Consider the following 21632-nt stretch of genomic DNA (forward strand, 5'->3'; position numbering starts at 1 on the left):
TATATATAGGTGTGAGTTTGTGTGTATGCACGTTAATGTATTTGCATATATATGATACCTTTTAAATTATTTTTATTGAGTGAACAAATACAAATAAAATACAGTAAATAAACCCATTTCCTCAGAACAGTTCACTTTACAAATTCTCCAGAAATGTGTGTCATTATATTGGACAAGCTTTGACCTTTTTTTCATGGAAAAGGGGATGAACTCATCCCATGGCATTTTTTTTCAGTCGAGACTCTTAATAATATTTTAACACTCAGTATGTCGAAAAATCTGTGAAAATTGCTATTTTTTGCAGCGTGTCTCACACGCCGACCCCCTCCCAACCTCCCCCCATCACTTTCCTTAGCTTCGGGTCTTCGTGATTGGTTCACCTTTCATGTCCGTCAAAGCTGCGTAGGCGGGACTCAAACAATCCACTCGTGTTCCCTGTACTGTGGACTGTGCGCCACAGCAGACCAAGAGCGGGGCAGACAGTAGTACAACAACGGCTGCATCTACTCTGTGACCGGAGGACGGCTGTTCTCAGACCCTGAGGTTTACCGCTGTTCAGAGTCCCGCAAATTGAGCCTGTATCTTACCGCCGGTTCATCCCTGAAACTATTATAGGCTATCTATAATATTTTTTTTTTGAAGAGCGAGAACAATTCCGTTTTCAAAAGCAAGACAGTCTACGGGTCGTGAAGTCGGTTGTGTTAACCTCTTTTCCCAGGGACGCACAAAAGACGCACTCCCAAGTCTACCTGGATAGCTGACTAAAGCCGTCCGGTCCGGTTCAAGGTCCAGTGGGGAGAGACGGGGAGGAGAAATTAGCGCGGAAGACAAGAACAAGACAGAAAGAAGACAGGATGAATCTCAAGAGTCATTTGATTTTCACCCTCTGCACTATTCACGGGGTTCTTCTGAAAGGTGAGCCTGGGACGAGTGGTGCGTACGTGCGCGTGTGTCTGTGTATGTGCGTAACGCGTGTTTGTGTGTGTACGCGCGCATGTTACAGGCCAACAGCAGGGCAGGATGAAGGGGCAGAACGCGCGGTCACACGCGGGTCTTGGCAGAAAGATGCGCAGCTCTCACACTGTTCCCTCATGTACATGTGTGGCTGTGCTTGCGCGTGTGTGTACGTGCGTTGAATGTACGTGAGTATGTGTGGACGCGTGCGTGAGCACGAGTGAGACAGTCAGATGAGAGAGAGAGACCTTGCCCTGTAACATGTGGGGTCTCTTGGATGTTAATGTTGAAGAATGAGGGGAATCCTCTTTCCATAATTGTAGCCAGCACAGGACACGACCTGAGCACGCCCGTGAAGCCATGCAGAGACCGTACTGTGCGTCTTCTGCGTCTACGATCTCGTATTGTATCTTGTGCGTGAGTGGTAATGAAAAAAAAACGAGCCCGCTAGGAAGACACACCTTACCATGAAATAACCAACCCCGCGGTTGTTTTTGACTTGCAGCACTTGGATGAGTCACGGAGACACTGGCAGCGTTTTACGCACCGAACTGTTTGATGCTGCTGATTACGGCAGTTTAGAAGCTCACGGGCATGCAGAGCATTTGGATTCACTCACATTTTTTCCCTTCTTTTATTGTGTGATTTTGACTACTATTCGTCTTGCACAGGTGTGGTGTTAAAGCGCCGTCTGTGGTTGATACATAACCTCAAACGAGTTTTAGGAACAGGTGCACCGGCCTTAATGAAATGACAAGCTTCTCCATTAAATTCCCCCAAAGTGTATTTTTTTGTTAAAGATAGATGATAATAGTAACGTTAGTCTTCATTTCAGACTGAGCCTCATAATATTTACGACACACCAGTGATTGACGAGATGGACTCAGCGCTCACCTTCGAGTTTTCAAGATGGAAATCAATTTGGCGTCGGTTTAGCTCAACTAACTGTGGATTTGATTCTGATCTCCACTCACTCACTATTGCTTCTTTGTGATAATTATACGAGAAACAGCTCATTGGTGTTTAGACCACAGAGGACCTCTGTCAACATGAGAATAAGGTGACATTGGAGGCCAAGGTCACAGTGGATTATGCTGCTTGTTTTATAGGGATGCATGAAAGTAGAATGAGAATAGATCAATAAAACAGTAAAATAACTTAAAATGAAATGAATATCAAAAAAGCATCGCAGGACCACCTTTTGCAACTTTTAGGTTTCTTTTATGCTTACATTCCTAATCTACATAGTGTTTTAAATTAGATAAACCCATAAGTAATCAAGCCGTAGAGGACATATAAACCAATACAGTATTTCATCATATTTTACATGTAAATTCTGTGGTTTAAATCATTTGCTGGTTATGATTTGTACAGAAAGTAAATGTGGCTTTTTATACTTTGATACTTCAGCACTGTTTTAAGCTGTGATTCAACTTTTAACAAATCTGATACAAAGTCACATGAGTGCAACCCAGTGAGGTTTTATATGATTATCTCTCAGTGTACTTTGATTGTGTAGAAAAACGGATCTTAAGTATTTGGTGGCATTCAGGTGTAGAGGCCTTTGAGGAAAATATAACAAATATTTATGTAAGAAGGTAAAGAGGGAACACTTCTCCTTGAGTTTCTAGACTGGTAAATTCACATTGTGTTTTCACAGTGGCAGGAGGATGATGGATTTACTCTGAAACAGCTGTCATTGAAACAGCAGGGCCACATACGTCAAACTGAGCTTCAGTTTTGTGATGCAAAGTCCACTTTATGCCCTCTTCAGATTACATCAACATGTATTCAAGGCACTGGATAACACATTTATTAACATGAAAGCCAAAATTAGCATCATCTTGACTTCAACCACTGTTTTCCACACGAGTAAATGAGAAATCCCAAATGAGAGATCATTTGTGCTTGATTCCCTTGATCATTTGTTGTTGTCTCTTTGAAGTGAATGTGTGTGTGCATATGAGAGTGAGAGCAGTCCTTCCTTAATAACCAGACATGATTAAGGCCATTCTTGACTTAATGAATTGGTATGTAATTAGGTATCTTAGGATATCTGGTATATCTGACAGCTTGCACTGCAGCATTTATTGACGTTCCAGAGCCTTTCTTTTCCTTTTTATTCTCTTAAGGGCGGCACACTCATTATGAGTGTGTGTGTGCGTGTGCACACTTGTTTGTATAGCTTATATTTAAAGAGACCTAAGCAAAGACATAAGCATGCCGGTAACAGCGGTAAAAGCACATGTCAGGCTCATTTCATGTGTGGCTGCTCACCACACACACACACACACACAGACACACACAGACACAGCTCCACTGTGGATTCATTGCTGATCAGTCTCTTTCTCTCTCTTGCTCTCTCTTCCTTTCTCTCCCTAACCCTGAAGAGGATAATGCTAGGCTGCTTGATTTGAACAGTCATTTCTCGGTGCAAGAACTATTATTGTATAGGTTCCACACAGCAGGCAGGTCAGCCTCCTCCTGAATGAAGTCTATCTAGCCGAAGCCATACCCGTATCTCTGTAAATGACAGCTGTTTCAGCCACTCTGGCCCGGTGCCAGCTGGCATCAAGAGATTCCAGAGACACCGAGTCTATGTCACCGACTAGACCTGCGCGGTATATAGTGTGAATGTGAAGTGCTGTGATGGAGGTTGTTGTTTACCAACAACCCGAGTTGTTAACATATTATCCAGTGTGTCTCATGTGCCCATGCCGGAGCCAGAGAAAACAGCCTGTTATGCAAATGGGCCTCTTACGTAAGAGCTCGGGGCTGAGCGGCAGGCAAGGGGAGATAGAGGCAGAGGGCGACAGAGAAAGTGGGAGATGTTCCAGAATTGAGGAGTTGATGTCAGTGCAATGTGGGAGGAGAGGTGTGGAGGAGGAATGTTCAATCTCCTCAGCTAAAGTGTTTGTGATATGTGCACTGGTTGTTGTTTGCTGTTTGGATGCCTGTTTATCTCCTCTGCTCTGTCTATTTCCTGTCGCTCTGCCTGCCTGGTAGTCTGTCTGTTTTGAACTCTGATCTTGCTAGCCTAAGTACAAACCCCCGCTGAGGGATGTGTTTATCCCTGCAGTGAGTCTAAGCTGCTGAAGGCTGACCCTCCATCCCTCTGTACTTCCGTCCATTCCTCCCTCGCTTCATCCTCTCATCCTGGCGTGGAGCTTTGTACCACAGCAGCGTGGGAAAGCTTCTGATAACAAGCGGCCTTGTGTGTGTGTTTGCAGAACCGCTGATTACATGGGAGAAACAAGATGTTCTCTCTTTCTTGCTCGCTCGCACTCTCCCTCCCGCCTCTGTGTGTGTTTGCAAGTGCGTCCGTTTTCATGGCCGTGCTTTGACAGGTAGAACATACGAGGTGCCCTGTACCTTCTACTGATCCCATAAAGCTTCAATGTTGAGAATCCTCTGTAGAGTAGCACTGGCTTAATGTGCACTCAGACACACACACGCACACACACACACACACACGCACAGAGCGCCACTGTGGATTCATTGCTGCTCTGCCAAGGCATTTCCCATGATCAAAGCCAGTCTTTTGTTAGTCCAGGTGTTAAAAAAGTTAAAACAGAAAGAAGGAGGCTGGAGGGGAACGTGGTAGGATTCGGAGCTTACAAGCTCTTTGTGGCAGAGCAGCAATACAGTATGCCTCTCCAGAACTGCTCCAGAAACACTTAAAGTGATCCTGCCACCTGTTTCAACTCTTTGTCATATCATTTAACTATTGCATTTAGGGCAACTTCTCCTTGGGGATGCAGAGCCATAACAAGTGACAGACAGTCTTATATTGTGTTGAGACACGGGGATGAAATGTGGCAGGGAGATGCAGGAGGCCAGTCATTCTTAAGCTTAATACACATGTAGTCCCAGAGATTCAAAGGTGGTAAGAAACGCACTCATCAAAGCAACACGGAGGAGTTAAAAGGTTTTAGTACCCTGCAATGTGCAGAGCCCCGACCAATAGCTCAGCTCCCAAATCAGCTGGCAGAAATCTCCCGGTATTTTTATGAGCTTGCAAGGCAGGATGCGCCCACACTGAATGACGCAGCAAATGCAAGCCAGATCTAGTGTCATTGTTTCACTGCTCCATTACAGTAACATTAGATATTGCAATGTGAAAAAACTTGCAAAGAAAGTGTTTCCTTCAAAACTTAAAAAACCAGAGGGAACTGATTTGTCAAATGCCAGTAAAACAATATCACAGGCCTACTCCCTCTTCCTCACATCGGCAACCTCAGAAAACATCTGACAAATCCGATCTGAATGTTTAAATTACTGTATGTGCTCAGAGGCAAGAGACAGCCTGCCAGTATGTCTGAATACACCGATATGAAAACTGCGTCTGCTGAGAGTATGGCCTTACACTACGTCAGCTCCTGAGGTTTCATAAATAACTTCCAAGCTTCTAGCTCACACCATTGTGTGGGCAATCTCATCACCTGAGCTTTAAAACAGTCATTTGGTCAACTGAATGTTACAGTACAGTGTATAGGGCTTTACTGCCCCTGGCAAGTATTTCTTGAAAATAGAATACTCTATAATAATAGGCAGTGTGATGGCAGTGACACACTATCACAGGTGGTTGTGTATGTATGTCAGTGCACATTGCAACCTCACGACCATACAACCATACAAATGAACAAACATCTATAATGAAGTTATCAGGCTTAAATTCAAGAACATGCCACATTTATAAGCTATTAGTTTAAATCTAATAAATAGCATATTATTTTAGTCAAAGTGGAAGGTGTTACCTTTTCGAATCATATGTTGGTGATGCTGAGAGCTAATGAATCCCTGGTTAAAATACAGAAAAAAATGTCAACCACGTTTCTAATCTGCAAATGAAAAATTCTTTGCTGAGAATCAATGTAGAATAATAGTAGATCTTTAATTTGGAATACAGGCTCTGTTTGATATCTCTTAGACAAAGTGTAATTTAAAACCAGCCGAGAGAAAGGAAAGATCAAATGCAGCCTCCCATGGAGAGTGATGAGCCCACAGGTAGATCCTGCTGCAGCAGCGGCGGCGGCGGCAGACAATGAGTTTGCACCCTAAATAGACCTCCCAGTAGGTGAAAGATGTATACATGCTCAGCGAACATATCAGCTGATGGGGCTTTTCTTCAAAGTTGACATGAAGCTATTTATATAAACAGGTTAGAATATGAACTATTTATCGATGTGAGAAATACCTCGTCAGATGCTCAAACGCATAAACAAACAGAATGCCCTTACAGTTAGAAAATGATGCTGGAGTTTGCACAAAGTGTTTCATTTTTATGAATGATCGACTTTGTTTTGCACCATAAACTATAGCACTAATTGAATATGATTCATCATCATATGTCTTGATTGACAAGCAAACTTCTAGGAGGTTTGGCTCCTTTTGTTTGAGTCAGACTCAAGCTATTAGATATAATCTACCCATACAAATTAAACACAAGCACTTACATTGGGAAAGACACAGACTGCGTTATTGAGTGCAAGTGTGTCTGTGTGTATGCATGCATGCATACGTGATGTCTGTATTAGCATTGAATTCCAAAGGATTACCGAGTGGCTAATCTAAAGCTCCAGTCTTTGACAAGCCATGTGTCACTAATCTCAAACACTCTGGAATAAAGAGACACAAACACAATCACCTTTTGGATTAAAAGTCTCTATGCAGAGGTTGTTGTAATCTTTCACTCAAACCAGGAAAAGATTAAAGAAGGTTCAAACTGAAGAAAAAGAGAAGTTAAAGAAAACATAAGACAATTACTTTTTTTTTTCTTCCTGTCTCCTCCTCTCTCGTAGACACACATATACTTGCAAATAAGCAAACAAATGAAGTGGGTTGATTTAGCGTGCACTTCAGTTGAACCTAACATGCTCTACAGGTTCATACATCGCCCTCCCTTTTTACAACTCTTATCCTAGATAATGTTCTTTTTATGTTATGTGCCCTTTCATCTGACAGCTCCTTTTCATACAATTCCCCTTGGGTCATATTCTGCAGACTTGGTAGTACATGTTACAGTAATCATTTCCTTCAACAGAGATAAAGATATGGACAACCGTGACTCTGCCTACTCCCTCTGCTCTCCTGCCCCGACTCTGATATTGTTTGGGGACTCTGTGTCTTTTCTTGACAGAAATGAATTCAGCCAAAGCAAAGTAGGCCCATATTGTGTACGCAAATACACAAGCACACTTGTGCACACACAGGCCCAGCAGTGTAAAGACACACCATTGAGAAAACAGTAGACAAGTCTTCTGTTTTCAGGGACTAAATTTGCTCAGATAATATGGACTGTGGTGGAATGAAGCAGCAAAGAAGTGGCATTTTTGTTTTTTACTTTATTGCTACTGTTTTTGTGACCCTGATTCAGAGATAACTTCCTCTGTTCACATGCATGCGTATATTTAAGAGTAAATTCACAGGGAATATGTTGAAAAATGTTGGAGGTAAAGAAAAAAGGGAGAAGAAGGGAGATAAAGATACAACTGCTATCTCCACCCCAAAAATCCATAAAGTAATCCCTCTCATTTTCTCCTGATGATTATTACACATTTCTTATTTCTATAATATTGTTTGAAATCTGCTTCGAAATACAGCTGTGTTAACTGTATCTAGGTAAGGCATTTCATGTGTGTGCTCCATTTTAATGTTATGGTTACTCAATAACATTCAAAACACCGATTTAGTGCTTAATTGCTTAACTTGTACTTATACAATAACAATATGGAGTTATGGCATGGTACTAATTGAAAAGCAGAATTTATTGCATCCACAAATACACGTCTATGCACTTGTTTTAGCGTCATGGTCTCAAAGGAAGCCTAGAAGTAGCTAAAGCTAATTGAAATATAATTCCCCAAAGACACATGTTCATGTTAATTGACTTTCTGTGTGTGCCCCTGTTTGTGTGTGTGTGTGTGTATATTTTTGTATTCGTATTATCGCCAGAAGTCACTTTCTAGTCCCTTGTCTAATCATCAGCTTGAGGCCCCCCCCCCCCCCACATTTTAATTCTGTCTTGGAAAGCTATTAGACACTCTTTTGCATGAGCACCATTTCTAAACACATCTAATGTAGTAAAAATATGCAGCTATAATCCACTGATGTCTTAAATTCAGATTGAACTGGTCTTTCCACTGTTGGTGTGCACTGTAAATCAAAGCAGTTTTTTTTTTTTTTTTTTTTTTTTTTTTACCGCTGTGGTTTCAGTTCTTACATTTCAGGAAAGTGGTAATGTGTAGGGCTTTAGATGGGAGCAAGTGAAAGACTGTGCAATGTCTTTGCAAGGCTATATGTGTGTGTGTGTGTGTGTGTGTGTGTGTGTGTGTGTGTGTGTGTTTGTGAGAAACTAGAGAGAACACATTATATTTAAATGCTGTAGTCCAGTGATTACTTCTGAGAAGTACAGGAGTGAAATTTCATCCAATTGAAAAGGTTTCACACATAAACCCATACTCCCATACACACACACACACACACACACACACACACACACACACAGGATATGGCTGATGGTTCTCTATATTTTCCTTATTGTCAGCAAATCTCATGTGTAGAGCCAAACCAACAATGAACTCATCCTGCTCACAAGTATTGTGTGTGCATCCAAAGCCTGATATATCATATTCCTCTGTGCTGTTGACCTCTGTTGTTGTCCATCAACGATTAAAAACACGTCAACGAGCCACACCACTGCACTGGGTGACATGTTCCTTCTCACCAAAGACAATGGCTACCGTAGTTTGTTTAGAAACGGCTCCAAATAGTAATAAGAGTGATAAGATTGTAATGCTCAGGAGAGAGGCTCCTTGTACGGCAGTCGCCACTGCATATGCACAGGAACGAGCTACAAGGAAGCTCTGTAAACAGAACCACATTCCTGTGCATGCACAGTGTCGTCTGCTGTACAAGGAACTTCTCTCAGGAGACTGAAAATGTGATTGCTGTTATTAGTCTTTGGAGCTGTTTCTAATAAACTATGTTTAGCCATTGCCGTCAGGGTGAAGGAACATGTCATCCAGTGCAGCGGTGTGGCTCATTGACCTGTTTTTAATAGTTCTGGGGCAACAGTGGAGGTCTACTGCACAGAGGAAAATGATATGTCAGGCTTTGAATAAACACATAATACTTATAATACCTACTAGCATGAGTTTATTGTTGGTTTGGTTCTGCATGACATTTGTTGACAATAAGAAAAATATAGAAAATTGCCATCTGAATTTATACTGTATATAGCAGAGTAAAATCTCTGACCTTTCACATGTCAGTCAGTTGCAAAAGGACTGACAAACACCAGCATTCTAAGAAATTTAATTTACATATTCATATACACTTGTACGTCATAGTAGTCTTGCTATTTTATCGTTTGGAATTTCTCTCTTCCTCTTTGTTACATATGATCTCTCACTGGGAAGACATCACATTGTCATATAATCTTCCCTTTAGTTGGACTTTTTGTTTGCTATATTTTTATACCAGTATGGATCCTGTTTCTAAGGAGTATTCCAAAATCTTATATTGGTTGTAAGTTTGAAGTCTGGCCGCTCTCTGTGTAGAGATTGCTCCAGGCCTCTTGTCGAGGGGAGGGAAGATGGAGTCAAGTGAGACAATTTATAACAGTTAAAAACCAAATGAACTGAGACCCTTGGCTTGGGTGAGCGAGCGGCAGCATACATAATGCGCCTTAGGGATTTCTTCTTCACACACGTTGTGCTGTGCACAGTGTGTGTGTGTGTGTGTCCAAGCTAGCAAACACATAGCATGAAGAAACACACACAGCCCCCTTCACCATCTGTCTCTGTTTGCCACATTGCAAATCCATTATATGCTACACAACATTATTCCCCCCATCCTAAGTGGCACACACCCCTAAGCTTACTTCCACGATCCTACTCAGTGGAACGGTGACAATTTGCCACTTCACACACATCTTTGTTAAAGATGCTGTGGCATGTTTACAGCTGGATTTAATACATATTTCCATGCTCCATTTGCATGTTTTTGTAAGTTGGTGTTTAGCATTGATGGTTTCAGATTTTACAAGCCTGTTTGCTTGTTCCTGCTGCTTCATGTGGGAATTTGCGTGATTCGATAGTTTCAACTGGTCCCTATTGAACTGATGCCGGACTTTCGTAATCCTGCTTCCTCCTCCAAAATTATTCATCTTTGCATTTTGGCAGACAGCTTTAAGACATGCACATGCACAAACACACACTGCATGAATCTGGCAAAGGTTTGGCTCAGTAGTTTTATAGCTAACTAATCTCCAGTTCTAATCAAAAAGCTTCCCCAGCCCTGAACCTCCTGCTGAGGAAACAAAGAAGTTATTATGGTTTTAAATGGTCTCCAATTACGGGTAATTTCACTGCCTATCTTAAAGCTATTTGCTTTTCTCTCACTTTGCTCCGGTTGGGTAGAGCAAGCATTGTGCTTTGCAAAAACAACAAGTAGACAAGTTAGACATACAGCAGATGCATTCTTTCGGAAAGCAGAATGGCCTGCCTTTCTTTGCACTCCCTCTCTGTCTCTCCTCATCTCTTATCATTAGAAATGGGAAACACAGTTAACTCAATTCCTCCTTTATCTTCCTCATTAGTGTTTGTCTCACAGTGCACTCAATTACTCAGTCCATCACTCTCCTACCCACAAGTCAAAAGCTTTGGCTGGCTGAGGTGAGTCAAAATTCTCATGTAGCTGGAATCCAGTAAGACTCATTAGCGAGAAGTGAGTGACACCAAAATTGCGCATTCATGTGTTTAACATAAACATTTTCAATCCATGACGTGTGGTTTCACAACACCACTTGTGTGCTTTGGGTATTGAGCTCTGTCAGTTGGCAGCCTGGTGCTGCATTTTTATGCTTACATAACTTTTACACAGCTAGTCACAGCCTTACTGCCATGGCATTTTATAATTTTAAATGTTAATGTGTGGCCCACCTGGGAAGTGAACCTAGCACTGCTGGATTAGTTTTGATGGATTGGATTTCAGTTGTAACCTTGGCTGTATGCTCTTTGGCAGCAGTGATTTATTGTTTAGATTGTATGACATTTCAGTAATTTTCAATGTTTTTATTAAACAGCTTTTTTTCAGTTGACAATTCATCAAAGTTTTTTGTTATTGCCTCCCATAGCATTCTTGTGACAGCTCATATCATCTGGCTGTTTCATATCCAAACAAGAGAAAGAAAAGACTGTCTGTGCAGAAACTGACCCGCACAAAATGTGAAATACAAAGGTTAAACAATTCAAATAATGAATCATAAGTAAACAACTTTGGAAGTCTGAAACAAGCTTTTTATATTAAAACACTTTATGCAACACAATTCAGTAACTTGTTTTTTTAGAATTATCTTTTTTTTTTTTTTAGGTTTACTTGATGTACGAGACACTGAAGATTTTTCGTAATATTGTCTTTTTGAAACTCTGCAACTGTATATTTCTCTCACTGACTGCTTGCTTATCTCCCTTTGCAAATTCATGCTATGGCTACAATCCCAGACTAGTTTGCCAACATGCTAATGCTGCTGTATGTGTATCCAGTTCAAATGGACCAGCTAATGCTAATCTGTGCTAATCCTCTGAGAAGCACCCTCAGAGCAACATTATCATGCTACTCTGTAGTTGAGATGGATAGTGGTAGGAGGAGAGGGGGGAAAGGAAATGATGAATAGAGACATCGTCATTGCAAATATTCAATCATAACAGCTCACACACACACATAAAAATCCTCACACCAGTGGTCACCTTTTAACCTTCCAATGCCCGCTTTCCCACACAAGCACACACATGCACACACACACACAGAGCTGCAGACATGAGCTATTACTGAAGAGATAGACCTAACATCTCCAGGCACACAGGCACAGCAGTAATAATGAGACAGTGTTAACCACAGTTGCACTGAGCTGGTAAATGGTAGTGTACTCTCCAGGACTGAGTGCTGATCCTAAGCCCTTGTCGTAATGCACTGGTCACCCTAATCCTGACCTTATTAAAAGTGAGCCTCAAACCAAAAAGCAGCCATATCTTAAGACTGTAGTTAGTTCCTCAATACAGCTGGTCCTAGTCCGCCCTGTTTTAAAGGAGATGACCTACTACTACTTAATCCTGGAGCCACCTTTTACCCCCTTAGGCATTAGGATCCCAGAGCTGAGGTCATTATAGAGTCACATAGTGAGTTTTTGATGAATCTGATAGCGTTTATTTGAATCATCATAATTGAATTCTAAGAAACATGCACTGTGTAAACAGAATGTAATCTAGAAATAGAAAGATTGGCTGTATCTGACATTTTTCTGATTATTTCCATATTCATACACTTTCCCACTGCAAATTCATACCCTGCAATATGGAGAGTATTGCTCTGTGTCATATTGCACATGGCAGCAAAAAATAATTTGATCGTGATATGAAATAATAATAATAAAAAAAAATTCCTGTCAGCAGTAAATTTACACTGTTTAAAGTGCATGCTCATATCCACATGGCAATATATACAGGGATGATAATATGTTTTTCTTATCTGATATCGTGAATGGAAAGCTGTAGTTTTGATATATTTTCCTGATATCAAGGCAAACATTGGTCTTGATGTCCCCTTATGTCCCACATAATGCAGTTAAACTAGTGAGTAAAAATTAAATTGCTTTGTAAAAGATAATCATGAAATGGATCAATTCCAGTGCTTATTTCTCGCACTTTTGGGTACATTATGTCTACAGAGTGACAGTGCTGCATGAAACTCTGAACCTCCCATAAATTGAAAATGTGGCATTTAAATCAATGGCAGTTTTTCCACTTAAAATTAAGCAAAATGTTGAAATCACTGACATTATGGTGCATTAAATCTTTGCATGCTGGTGCACAGTAGGGTGCCGTTTGAAAGAGAAATATGATCATATCATCCTTTGAGAAAGAATAAAGCAAGCAAAACCAGATACCACTGCTGAATGTACTTATGAAGTAACTTAGTAGACATTTATTTGCTAATCTGTATCAAATTAGACCTTTTAAAGTATGACGCTATATCAAACAGAAATAGTGTTTGAACTACTTGCAGTGCCTTCATCCCTTTCCAGCTTGATAAGCAAAATTAATAGCATAATCCCTGAAGTCTCAGCAGTTTTACTGATATCCAGTGGGTACTTGTTACTCGAAGGAGGCCACCTTTTGATAGACGAGATAACGGGAGAGAGAAAGGTAGAGGGGAAAAAGGCACAAGAAGACAAAGACAGCAGTGAAATGCACCAGGGGAAGGTGATGGGTTGTTTTGAAATGTTATGTGACTATATATTGTGCCTGTGGCTTGGCTGGGATCCTGAGTGACATGGTAGTGGCCGCTGCTGTGCCAGCGCTCTCTTAAAGCTTTGCTGTGATAAGATGAGATGAGACAGGGAGACAGAAAAACATTGTGTGTGTGTGTGTGTCTGTGAGTGTGTGTCATAAATGGGTTGAGGGTGAGGGGGGATGAGAGAATTAGAGGGATGTGGGGTAACAGGATGGATGGGGGGAGAATAGAGGAATTTCTCTATCACATCTGCTCCTTCACCATAAGACAGGAATTTGGAGCAGAGACAGATTAACCCGGAGAATTTGAAAAAAAATAATAATAATAAATGAAAGACAGTGCAGGGAGAAAAAAAAACATAACAGCCAAAAAAAGAACAGCAGCAATGCATGAGATATTCAGCAAATGAGCCTTGACACAGCTTCAATCTTGTGCTCAAAAACAAAAAAATTACACACACAATATCAGAAATGCAAATAATATACGCAAACATGGGTTTGAATCATTTATTATGCATGTCGATAGAGTCACAGAGATAAACAGTAATGACAAAGAGGTGATGTTTTGTAAGGTCCATTTAGTTTTGCTATTTGAGAAGTAAATGAATGGAATAAAACGGTTGTTCCATGTGTTGTTTCCTTTCCTGTGAACATTAATTTCTAGATGATCACGGTGCATTACAGTAGCCTATAAAAAACCTAAAAAAAAACCCTTTTGATGCAAACTTTTCTTTCCTGTTTCTTTTAGAAAAAAAAAAAACGCAGCAAACATGGAGGCCATTGGGTTGGCCTCTGGATAGAGATGCAAATGGCCCAGTCAAAAGTACTGTCTTTACATTTTCTCAGTCTGAAAAGGGAGCTGGGTTTTCATTCCTACTTGCGTCATACTTTTTTCACAGGATGTTTGTCTATCTTTTTCTTTATGTCACTCCTTCCACTCCCCTGCTCTCTCTCCCTCCTACTTGGATGTTTCATTCCTCCCTTACCCCCGACACCTCACTCTCCAGCATCACCCAGGGCTTTCATCTTGGCAGGGTGCTTCCTTTATGAGAATACTCCAATTGGCAGACAAGCACCCTTGTCAGACACCACTTGCACTTGCATAGATATGAAAAGTGTTTTAACAAGCACCACTGAGTTTTGCGGTGCAGCGGAAACTGCATACCAATGGCAATGCAGATCCTGTGACCAAATTAAAGAGGCAGCAAAGTTTGGAGACAGTTATGTTGATGTCCTTAAAGTTTCACTGCAGCAGCCTCAAGGTAGTGAGTAAGAAAAGTTTGCTTTGCTTTGCTGTTATTATGGAGAGGTTGAACTTCCAAATGCGGCAGTGTAGTTAACTGAACCAAATACTGAATCATATTATCTGAAGTTGATTGTCTTGCATTAAATTTGGTGAAATATAACTCCACTTAATCTTGGCTGCCACAACAATAACTTCCATTTGGTATTCAGGTATTAAGGCATAAACTGTATAAATAGGTATGTGAACTGTTAACTGTATATTCAGATCTTCCTTCTCCTGGAAAGCTTGCACAGATTGGTGTCTGGAAACTGCTATGTAGGCCTGAGGAAGACGGGGAGGCAGAGCAGCCATTTATCCATCAGATGAATGACTATTAGATGCTGTGTCAGTACAGAAACAACCAGTGGGTGCTGATGACGTACCCATGTAAATTAATAGTCTGCTGTGAGGTCACTTCAGGGGGGTTTAAGCTTCGCTTCTGATAGATGCAAAGCTACTTCAGAGATTATAGATGGTTCCGTGGTTGTTGGGATTAAAATAAGGAAGTGTTGACAGAGGTGTTTGGCCGGAGAAGAAGAAAAAAGAAGATAGAAAAATACACTAAAAACAAATCACAGGGATGGATGATTCTGTGTCAAAAAATGCTAATTCGCCTGTTTAGCAATATGTTGGTCTTGTACCAAATAAAAAGTGTTAAACACTGGATATAACAGCACGTATTTGCAAGTTATGCAAAAGCTAGCAGACTGGAAGGTGACATGAAATTTTCCTCCCAGCTTGCCCAGTCAGATTAATTACTTCCATTTTCCACCTGGTCATTTGCCTTTTATTGTTACCCAAAAACCTGTGAAGCTCTAAATATGATACACGGCATTTTTAAATGTAATATTCTTCTCTGTAAAACTACTGACCTGTCTTTCATCTGTTACAACAGCTGCATAACAGGTTTTGAAAATGGCAAAGTATGTCCAGACTTTTGAAAGGTACTGTATGTTGAGCAAATAGTAATGTACTATTCCTGTCATGGTGCATACTGATAATTCAAAAATCCGTAAGCTTTAGCACCAAGATTAACTGATCATCACTGACTCTCCCTTATTGAGCCTCCTCAACCACTTTGGAGCAGTCGTGTTCACAGCAAGTCTCCAAAATATCAAATAGGCATGGATGAGACAAAAATGGCACTTGACGAATGTAAAGACATGCCATGTCATTATGTTGCTCCAGTGCTATTTCGGCTCTCTGTCCTGGTCAAAATATGTGCATGAAATTTGGGAAACTTTATCCTTAAAGCATCTTGATCTTCTGCAGTCAGCTACAGCAGGGCAACTAAATGGCTTAAAATGAGGTGATGTCATCATCACCGAGTGTTCTACATCCACTGTACAATGATCTAAGCCACAAGGATACTGTCTCTGAAAATATATAAAGTGCCGGCTTTATAGACCATGACATATAATTTCCTCTCTTCAGAGCGATACGTACAGTGCTCTGTTTCCATCAGAATGCACCCAGGCTGTACTGATGAAACTGTTACACGAGCGAGCTACGTTCTCATTGTGTGTCTATTACACTCTCTTTCTCTCTCTCTCTCTCTATGTCTATGTCTGGTTCAAGTGAGACTTCGGGTTTATATCAGTGCTAGGGCAATTCAGCTGCATAAAGGTCATGTGCTTTCAAATGACAGTTAATATGCAGCATCTGTCAGAGGGTCTTGGATCATTTCTGACCTAAGCATTTCTGTGTCTTGTCCTGTATCATGTTTAGCATGTAGTATATACATTCTCTTAATGGAGTCAATACACGGAGTTCATCTTCATTTGAAGGGTTAATGGATTTAACTTGGAATAGGATTTCCTGAGGAGCTTGTTAAACACGACCTGGAGTTGTATCCAAATCTGAGTGCTGCCTGTTGATGAATGCAGGAAACGGTGGGGGTGGATGCGAATGTAACATTAACACAATGCTGACATCTGGATACAGCTGAAAAAAAAAAGAAACGGGAGTGAGATGATTGGTTAAGAGCAAGTGTGGATAAAACTGGGAGAGAATTAAAAGTTGGAACACTGAAAGGCAGCTGACAGTGTGGAAAATTCATGAATACAGTCTTTGTGATTGATCTTTTGCTAACCTCTATTTGTCCCATAAGAAAAAATTAATTGTATCAAATAAAATATCAAATGAAAATAAAATGCTATATTTCATTCATAAGACACAAATGACTGTGTATTCAGTCAACAAAATGTTCAAACTTTGGCACATTACTGCTTTTTTGTTGTAATACAACATGGTGCCAGTTAAAGTTTAATGCTACTAGCTGTAGAGGAACAGAAAACATATCACATGACAAGATTAGTGCTGGGTATGAATCTCAATGCTTGTTGAGCACCGCCAGAAACTTTTAAGTATCAAAAGTTGGCATTAAATGCCGGGTTTGATTCTTAGTCTAGTTTATTTATTCTTTAAACTGATATTTTTTAGTTACACTTAAGTGAATATTGGTAAAAAAACATGACCTGGACAGCACTTTGCCCTGAGAAAAAATTGACACTGACACACTTGATAAGATTTATTTTATCTAACTATTATTATACATGCAAGGACACTGCACAGGACACAAAATGATCCAACCCTTGCCAACAATATTAATTTGAATTTTAAAAAAGTCTTGGTTACAGGTTTTTTTCCTGTTGGTGTTAATTAAATCTGCAGAATGCGCTAGCAAGAACAAAAGTTTTAGGAAATAAACACGGTCTCACTATTTTCCACTTTCAATTGTATTAGGATGAAAATGATGCCATTAATTTAACACAGTGGCACTCAGTGTGACATTGTGTTCCTCATTGAACTCCGTGCTACAGGTGACAAAGCCACATTTAACTTAATGAGACTGCATAAAACTTTCACGACAGACAATGATGTACATATTGGAAGCTACTGAACAGCTGCAAGGAATCTCACATCCTTCTGACTTTGCTTCTCTCTCTCTCTCTCTCTCTCCCTGTGTGTGTGTCTGTTTTCCTTTTTGCTCTGTCTCCTGAAGGGGAAACATGACTTGTTTACAGTGTCTGTAGCGACAACTAAATGAAATCACATTTCCCATCAGTCAGTGGGCTAATTGAGGCTAGCTCTTCCATTAGTTGTCTGCTCACATCTGCTTTGTAGGGAGCCAGACCGATCAATGCTCAGTCAGAGTTGGATACTCTGCATACACACGCACACTCTTACACACACGCGCACACGTTTATTCACAGCTCAAAATATATGACTTGCAGGTGCAATCATTTTGCATCATTTTCTTTGTTTCATGCTGAAAATACAGTTTTATCTTACCCCTGGGTTTTTATTTCAACCAACCTTTGTTTTTTTTTTTCTCTGTGCAAATGTTTTGCATCCAAGTGGAAAAATATACTTTCACTGCTGCATCAGGCTCAGAGAAAGAAGGTGATACAATCATGGATAATACTTTCACTGCTCTTAATGTATGAATTAGAGAGTGAGAGAGTTGAGCTGCTCTTCCTCCATCTTTTGTGGTGTAAGAAGGAATCTGGCTGTTCCCACAGTCTTGGCAAATCCTGCCTTCCCAAATCCTTTTCTCAGTAATTCTGTTGTCCTGCCAACGGTGAGTGAAAGCGCAGAAGTGCATTACGGCCTGGTCATGCATGAGTAACGAGGGGCCCCCTTCCTCATCTGTGTGTGTGTGTGTGTGTGTGTGTTTTCTCTACTGTTATGCCCCATAGCCCTAAGTGGCCCTCTGCTCCTCAGTTATCGCACATGCACACTCACACCTACACAGCAGCATACATACAAAAAAGAACATTTCAGTATTCATTAGAAACTTGCTTTTGCAGTTTAATGTAATGAATACACCCACACCATCCTTCAGCACCTTGAACTCCCCCCACCCTCCGCATTTTCACAAATAATCCATCTGTAGCAGCAAAGCGTTAACAGTAAGATTCATTGAGCATGATTTTATATGGGAACAGGTTGCCGTGAGCTCCTTTTACTGTGGACAAGCCAAGACAAACCTGTCTCTGTTAGCGGAAATCAAAGTGTGACAATCTTCTACACGCCAGCAAGAGATCATTTTGCTCTTGGATCAGGCAGCAGTTTGGATTCAGTTTTGTGAGGATTATGGTGATACATTAGTCCAATCTGTGTTGATCTAGTGGAGCAGGAGACGAACAGCCCGTATGTCAGATTGTCATTTGGATTGGTTTGGGTTTTTATCATGTCTGCTTTGGTCCGGTGTGTCTTGGCGAAGCTTTCAAAAAAGATGTACCGTGTTTGGTTTTTAATACATCACTCATTCAAATGCAGACAACTGTTATCAGCAGAAGCATGCACTGCCAATGCCTGATTCAGCCATATACACACATATATAATGTGTCCATGTATATTTAATAGCACTCATGTGAATTCTATAATACCTAGAAATCATAACAATTTCTGCTGCTAACCCACTAAAATAAAAAAAATAAAAAATTTTACTTCAGTTTTACTCCAGGCATATTTACAAAACCGGCTTGTCTCTTACAGTTATACATTGTCAGCTCATGTATCACATCATCAGTTTAGGAAATTAAGAAGAAAATGAACCATGATGTAGTCTTTATTCTCTAACTTCATAATGAATGTATAATAATTTCCCTGTCCATCAATCTGTTCTATTTTATTGGAACAATAAAAAACAGATTTTCTTTGAAGCCTTTTCCTCTCAGCACCTGTCTTCTGTTCTACTCCCCCTTTCTCCTTACTAACTGTGACATGGCGCAGACGTGCATTACAGCCATAAGCGATTACTTTGGCATAAATTGAGGACATACAATACATCGAGAAGACACATGTTAGGTTTGACTCTGAGATGACCTGGCTGTAGCATTGTGCATGTTGCTTGCTAGTGCTGACAGCAGCCTGTCTCATAATAGGTGCTTAAATGGTAATAGATCATGACAGTCTCATGATTTGGAGTCATTTCAGTCTAAGCAGAGGATATTAACTTCTATGAATAATATAGCGTAACCAATCGCCAAGCATCCTGCCATACATATATGATTTCTCACATACCATTTCACACACAAACACACACACACACCGCCAGCTAGTGGTGCCTTTATGATCACAGCCCATGTCAGTGTCTCAGTCACATGCAGGTCACACATGCATGCACATACACACACACACACACACAGGCACACACCTTTAACCAAGGTCATGCGTAACTCTTCCGGCATGCTGAGGTGTATTTGCTGATGTTGCGTCGTTTTCCCGCCCTCCCCCATCCCCCCTCCCCCCTGCTCTCACAGTTGGTTTTGTGGGGTGTATTGTGCACATTCATGTGTTACGTGCGTGTGTGTTAGCGCTCAGACATGCTGTCATTTTCCCTTGAGACAGACACAGATGTGGTTTGGAGGCTGGCATTGTTTGGCTTTCTTTTACTCGCATTCTATTTTTGTTGTGCCTCAAATGCAGCATGACTTCTAGCCTACGGCACAGTATAGTGCAAAGTAACAGAATGCCAGCGCACAGGATTTGTGTTATGTCTTTGTTTATGTTTGTGTATGTCTCCAATCAATGAAAACCCACTGTGCCACGAGAAGTGTAAATAAATGATTCAGTACCGGCGGAAATCTTAAGGATTTATCTTTGTTTCTCTCGCTGTCTGTCTCTGATTATGTTTGTGTGCCTGCATGTATGTGCCCGAGTGTTTACTTACGTGTCCTGATGATGTGAAAACTGCTAGTGAATGGTTGAATAATGACCAGTAGTGACAGAGACAGAAGCTTTGAGGCCCTGGATTTGCTGGGGGTTTTTTTCTCAGCCTCTCAGCACGCAGCCAGGCAGAGCCAAAATGGCTCTGCAGGGTCAGCTTTGGCCCCCTGACAGGCTGACGAAGCGAGCGCTTTCTGTCAGGAGCCAGGCCTATTAAATGATCAGAGACTACGTTCCCCTGATGCCGCTCTGGCTGAGAGGCCTCAACTCCCTCCTGGAGGCTGGCCCAGCTATGTGTGTTTGTGTGCGAAATTAGGGCCGCACGATATATCGTCTCAGCATCGGCATCGCGATGTGTGCATGTGCAATATTCACATTGTAGGACGCACTATGTCAATTTAGACAATTTAAAAGACAGAAAATACAGAAAAAAAAAGATATTGCATTGACAGTTTTTTTTCCAATATTGTACAGCCCCTCGTAAAATGTATGTTTGGCTGTATTTAACTTAATTTTCATTTGCCCTTGGAAGTGCTTGTTTTGTATAAAGATCCATTCTGATAATTCAGTACTCTCTATTATATGATACTAAACACCATCATCCTTGCATGCTCATCCTAAACGTGTGTTAAACAGAAGCATAAATAGAGCATACACAAACATCAGCGTGTGTGTGGGCTTAGACAACAGGGTGTTGTGTTGTATCTTGTGCAGTAGCCCAGGAGCTAGATTTATTCCTACAGAGCCATTTAGAGCAGGCATGGCTGTGAGAATTTGTTTGCATGCTGTGAAGCTGAGAGAAACAATGTATTCAGACCCTCAAATACTCTGTTTCTGTCACTGCTGGTCATTATTTGACCATTTGCCAACTGTTTCACATCAACAACTATGAAGGCTTAGATACACCAGCGCAGTGAATCATAAAGAAGGACACTCAAACACATACTGTAAACAGGTTGCTGCTGCTAGCTGGCCCTTGTTATGTGACAGGAAGCAGTCTTGCATGTTAGCTGTTGCCTTCACACAGCTCCTTTACTATTCACCACAGCCATTGTTATCGACAGAGCTTAAACAAGCCCCACTGTGTTAAGTTCACAGATTCTAAATGTATTTCCAATGTTGTTATACAGTACAACCCAGCCCTGCTCAGGAAGAGCTACTTAAACCTGATGTCCAGGAACCTTGAGGTGTGACCAAGCGCTGTGATGTGATCGATCATGCTTGCTTGATTATGATTGATCAAGCAAGCATGTAGTCACATCTGTAAACATCTCAAAAGGTGATTTTCATGGTTAAGGATCTTCGACTTTGTGAACAACACTTCTAATTCACATTCAAGTCTATTTATCAAGGTTTTTAAAGTTCTCGGTTACTCAATTACTGGATGACTACCCTGTCGGATTTGTTATTTCAAACAGTAGTTT

At 40.8% G+C, this 21632-nt stretch overlaps 1 protein-coding gene across 3 annotated transcripts in view; it reads left to right on the top strand.

The window, feature by feature from the left end:
• The first annotated feature begins 389 nt into the window (after window positions 1-389).
• The window catches only part of cadm2a (cell adhesion molecule 2a), a 231096-nt gene continuing 209853 nt past the window's right edge, over window positions 390-21632 (top strand). The window contains exon 1 of one of the 3 annotated variants that reach the window (XM_042431967.1): window positions 390-915. In XM_042431967.1, coding sequence (XP_042287901.1) covers window positions 855-915 — 61 coding nt within the window. In that variant the 5' untranslated portion in view covers window positions 390-854. The remainder of the gene's footprint in view (window positions 916-21632) is intronic. The other 2 variants (XM_042431965.1, XM_042431966.1) reach the window with 2 other exon arrangements.

Source organism: Thunnus maccoyii, chromosome 13 (assembly GCF_910596095.1).
Source record: "Thunnus maccoyii chromosome 13, fThuMac1.1, whole genome shotgun sequence".
Classification (NCBI taxonomy): Eukaryota; Metazoa; Chordata; class Actinopteri; order Scombriformes; family Scombridae; genus Thunnus; species Thunnus maccoyii.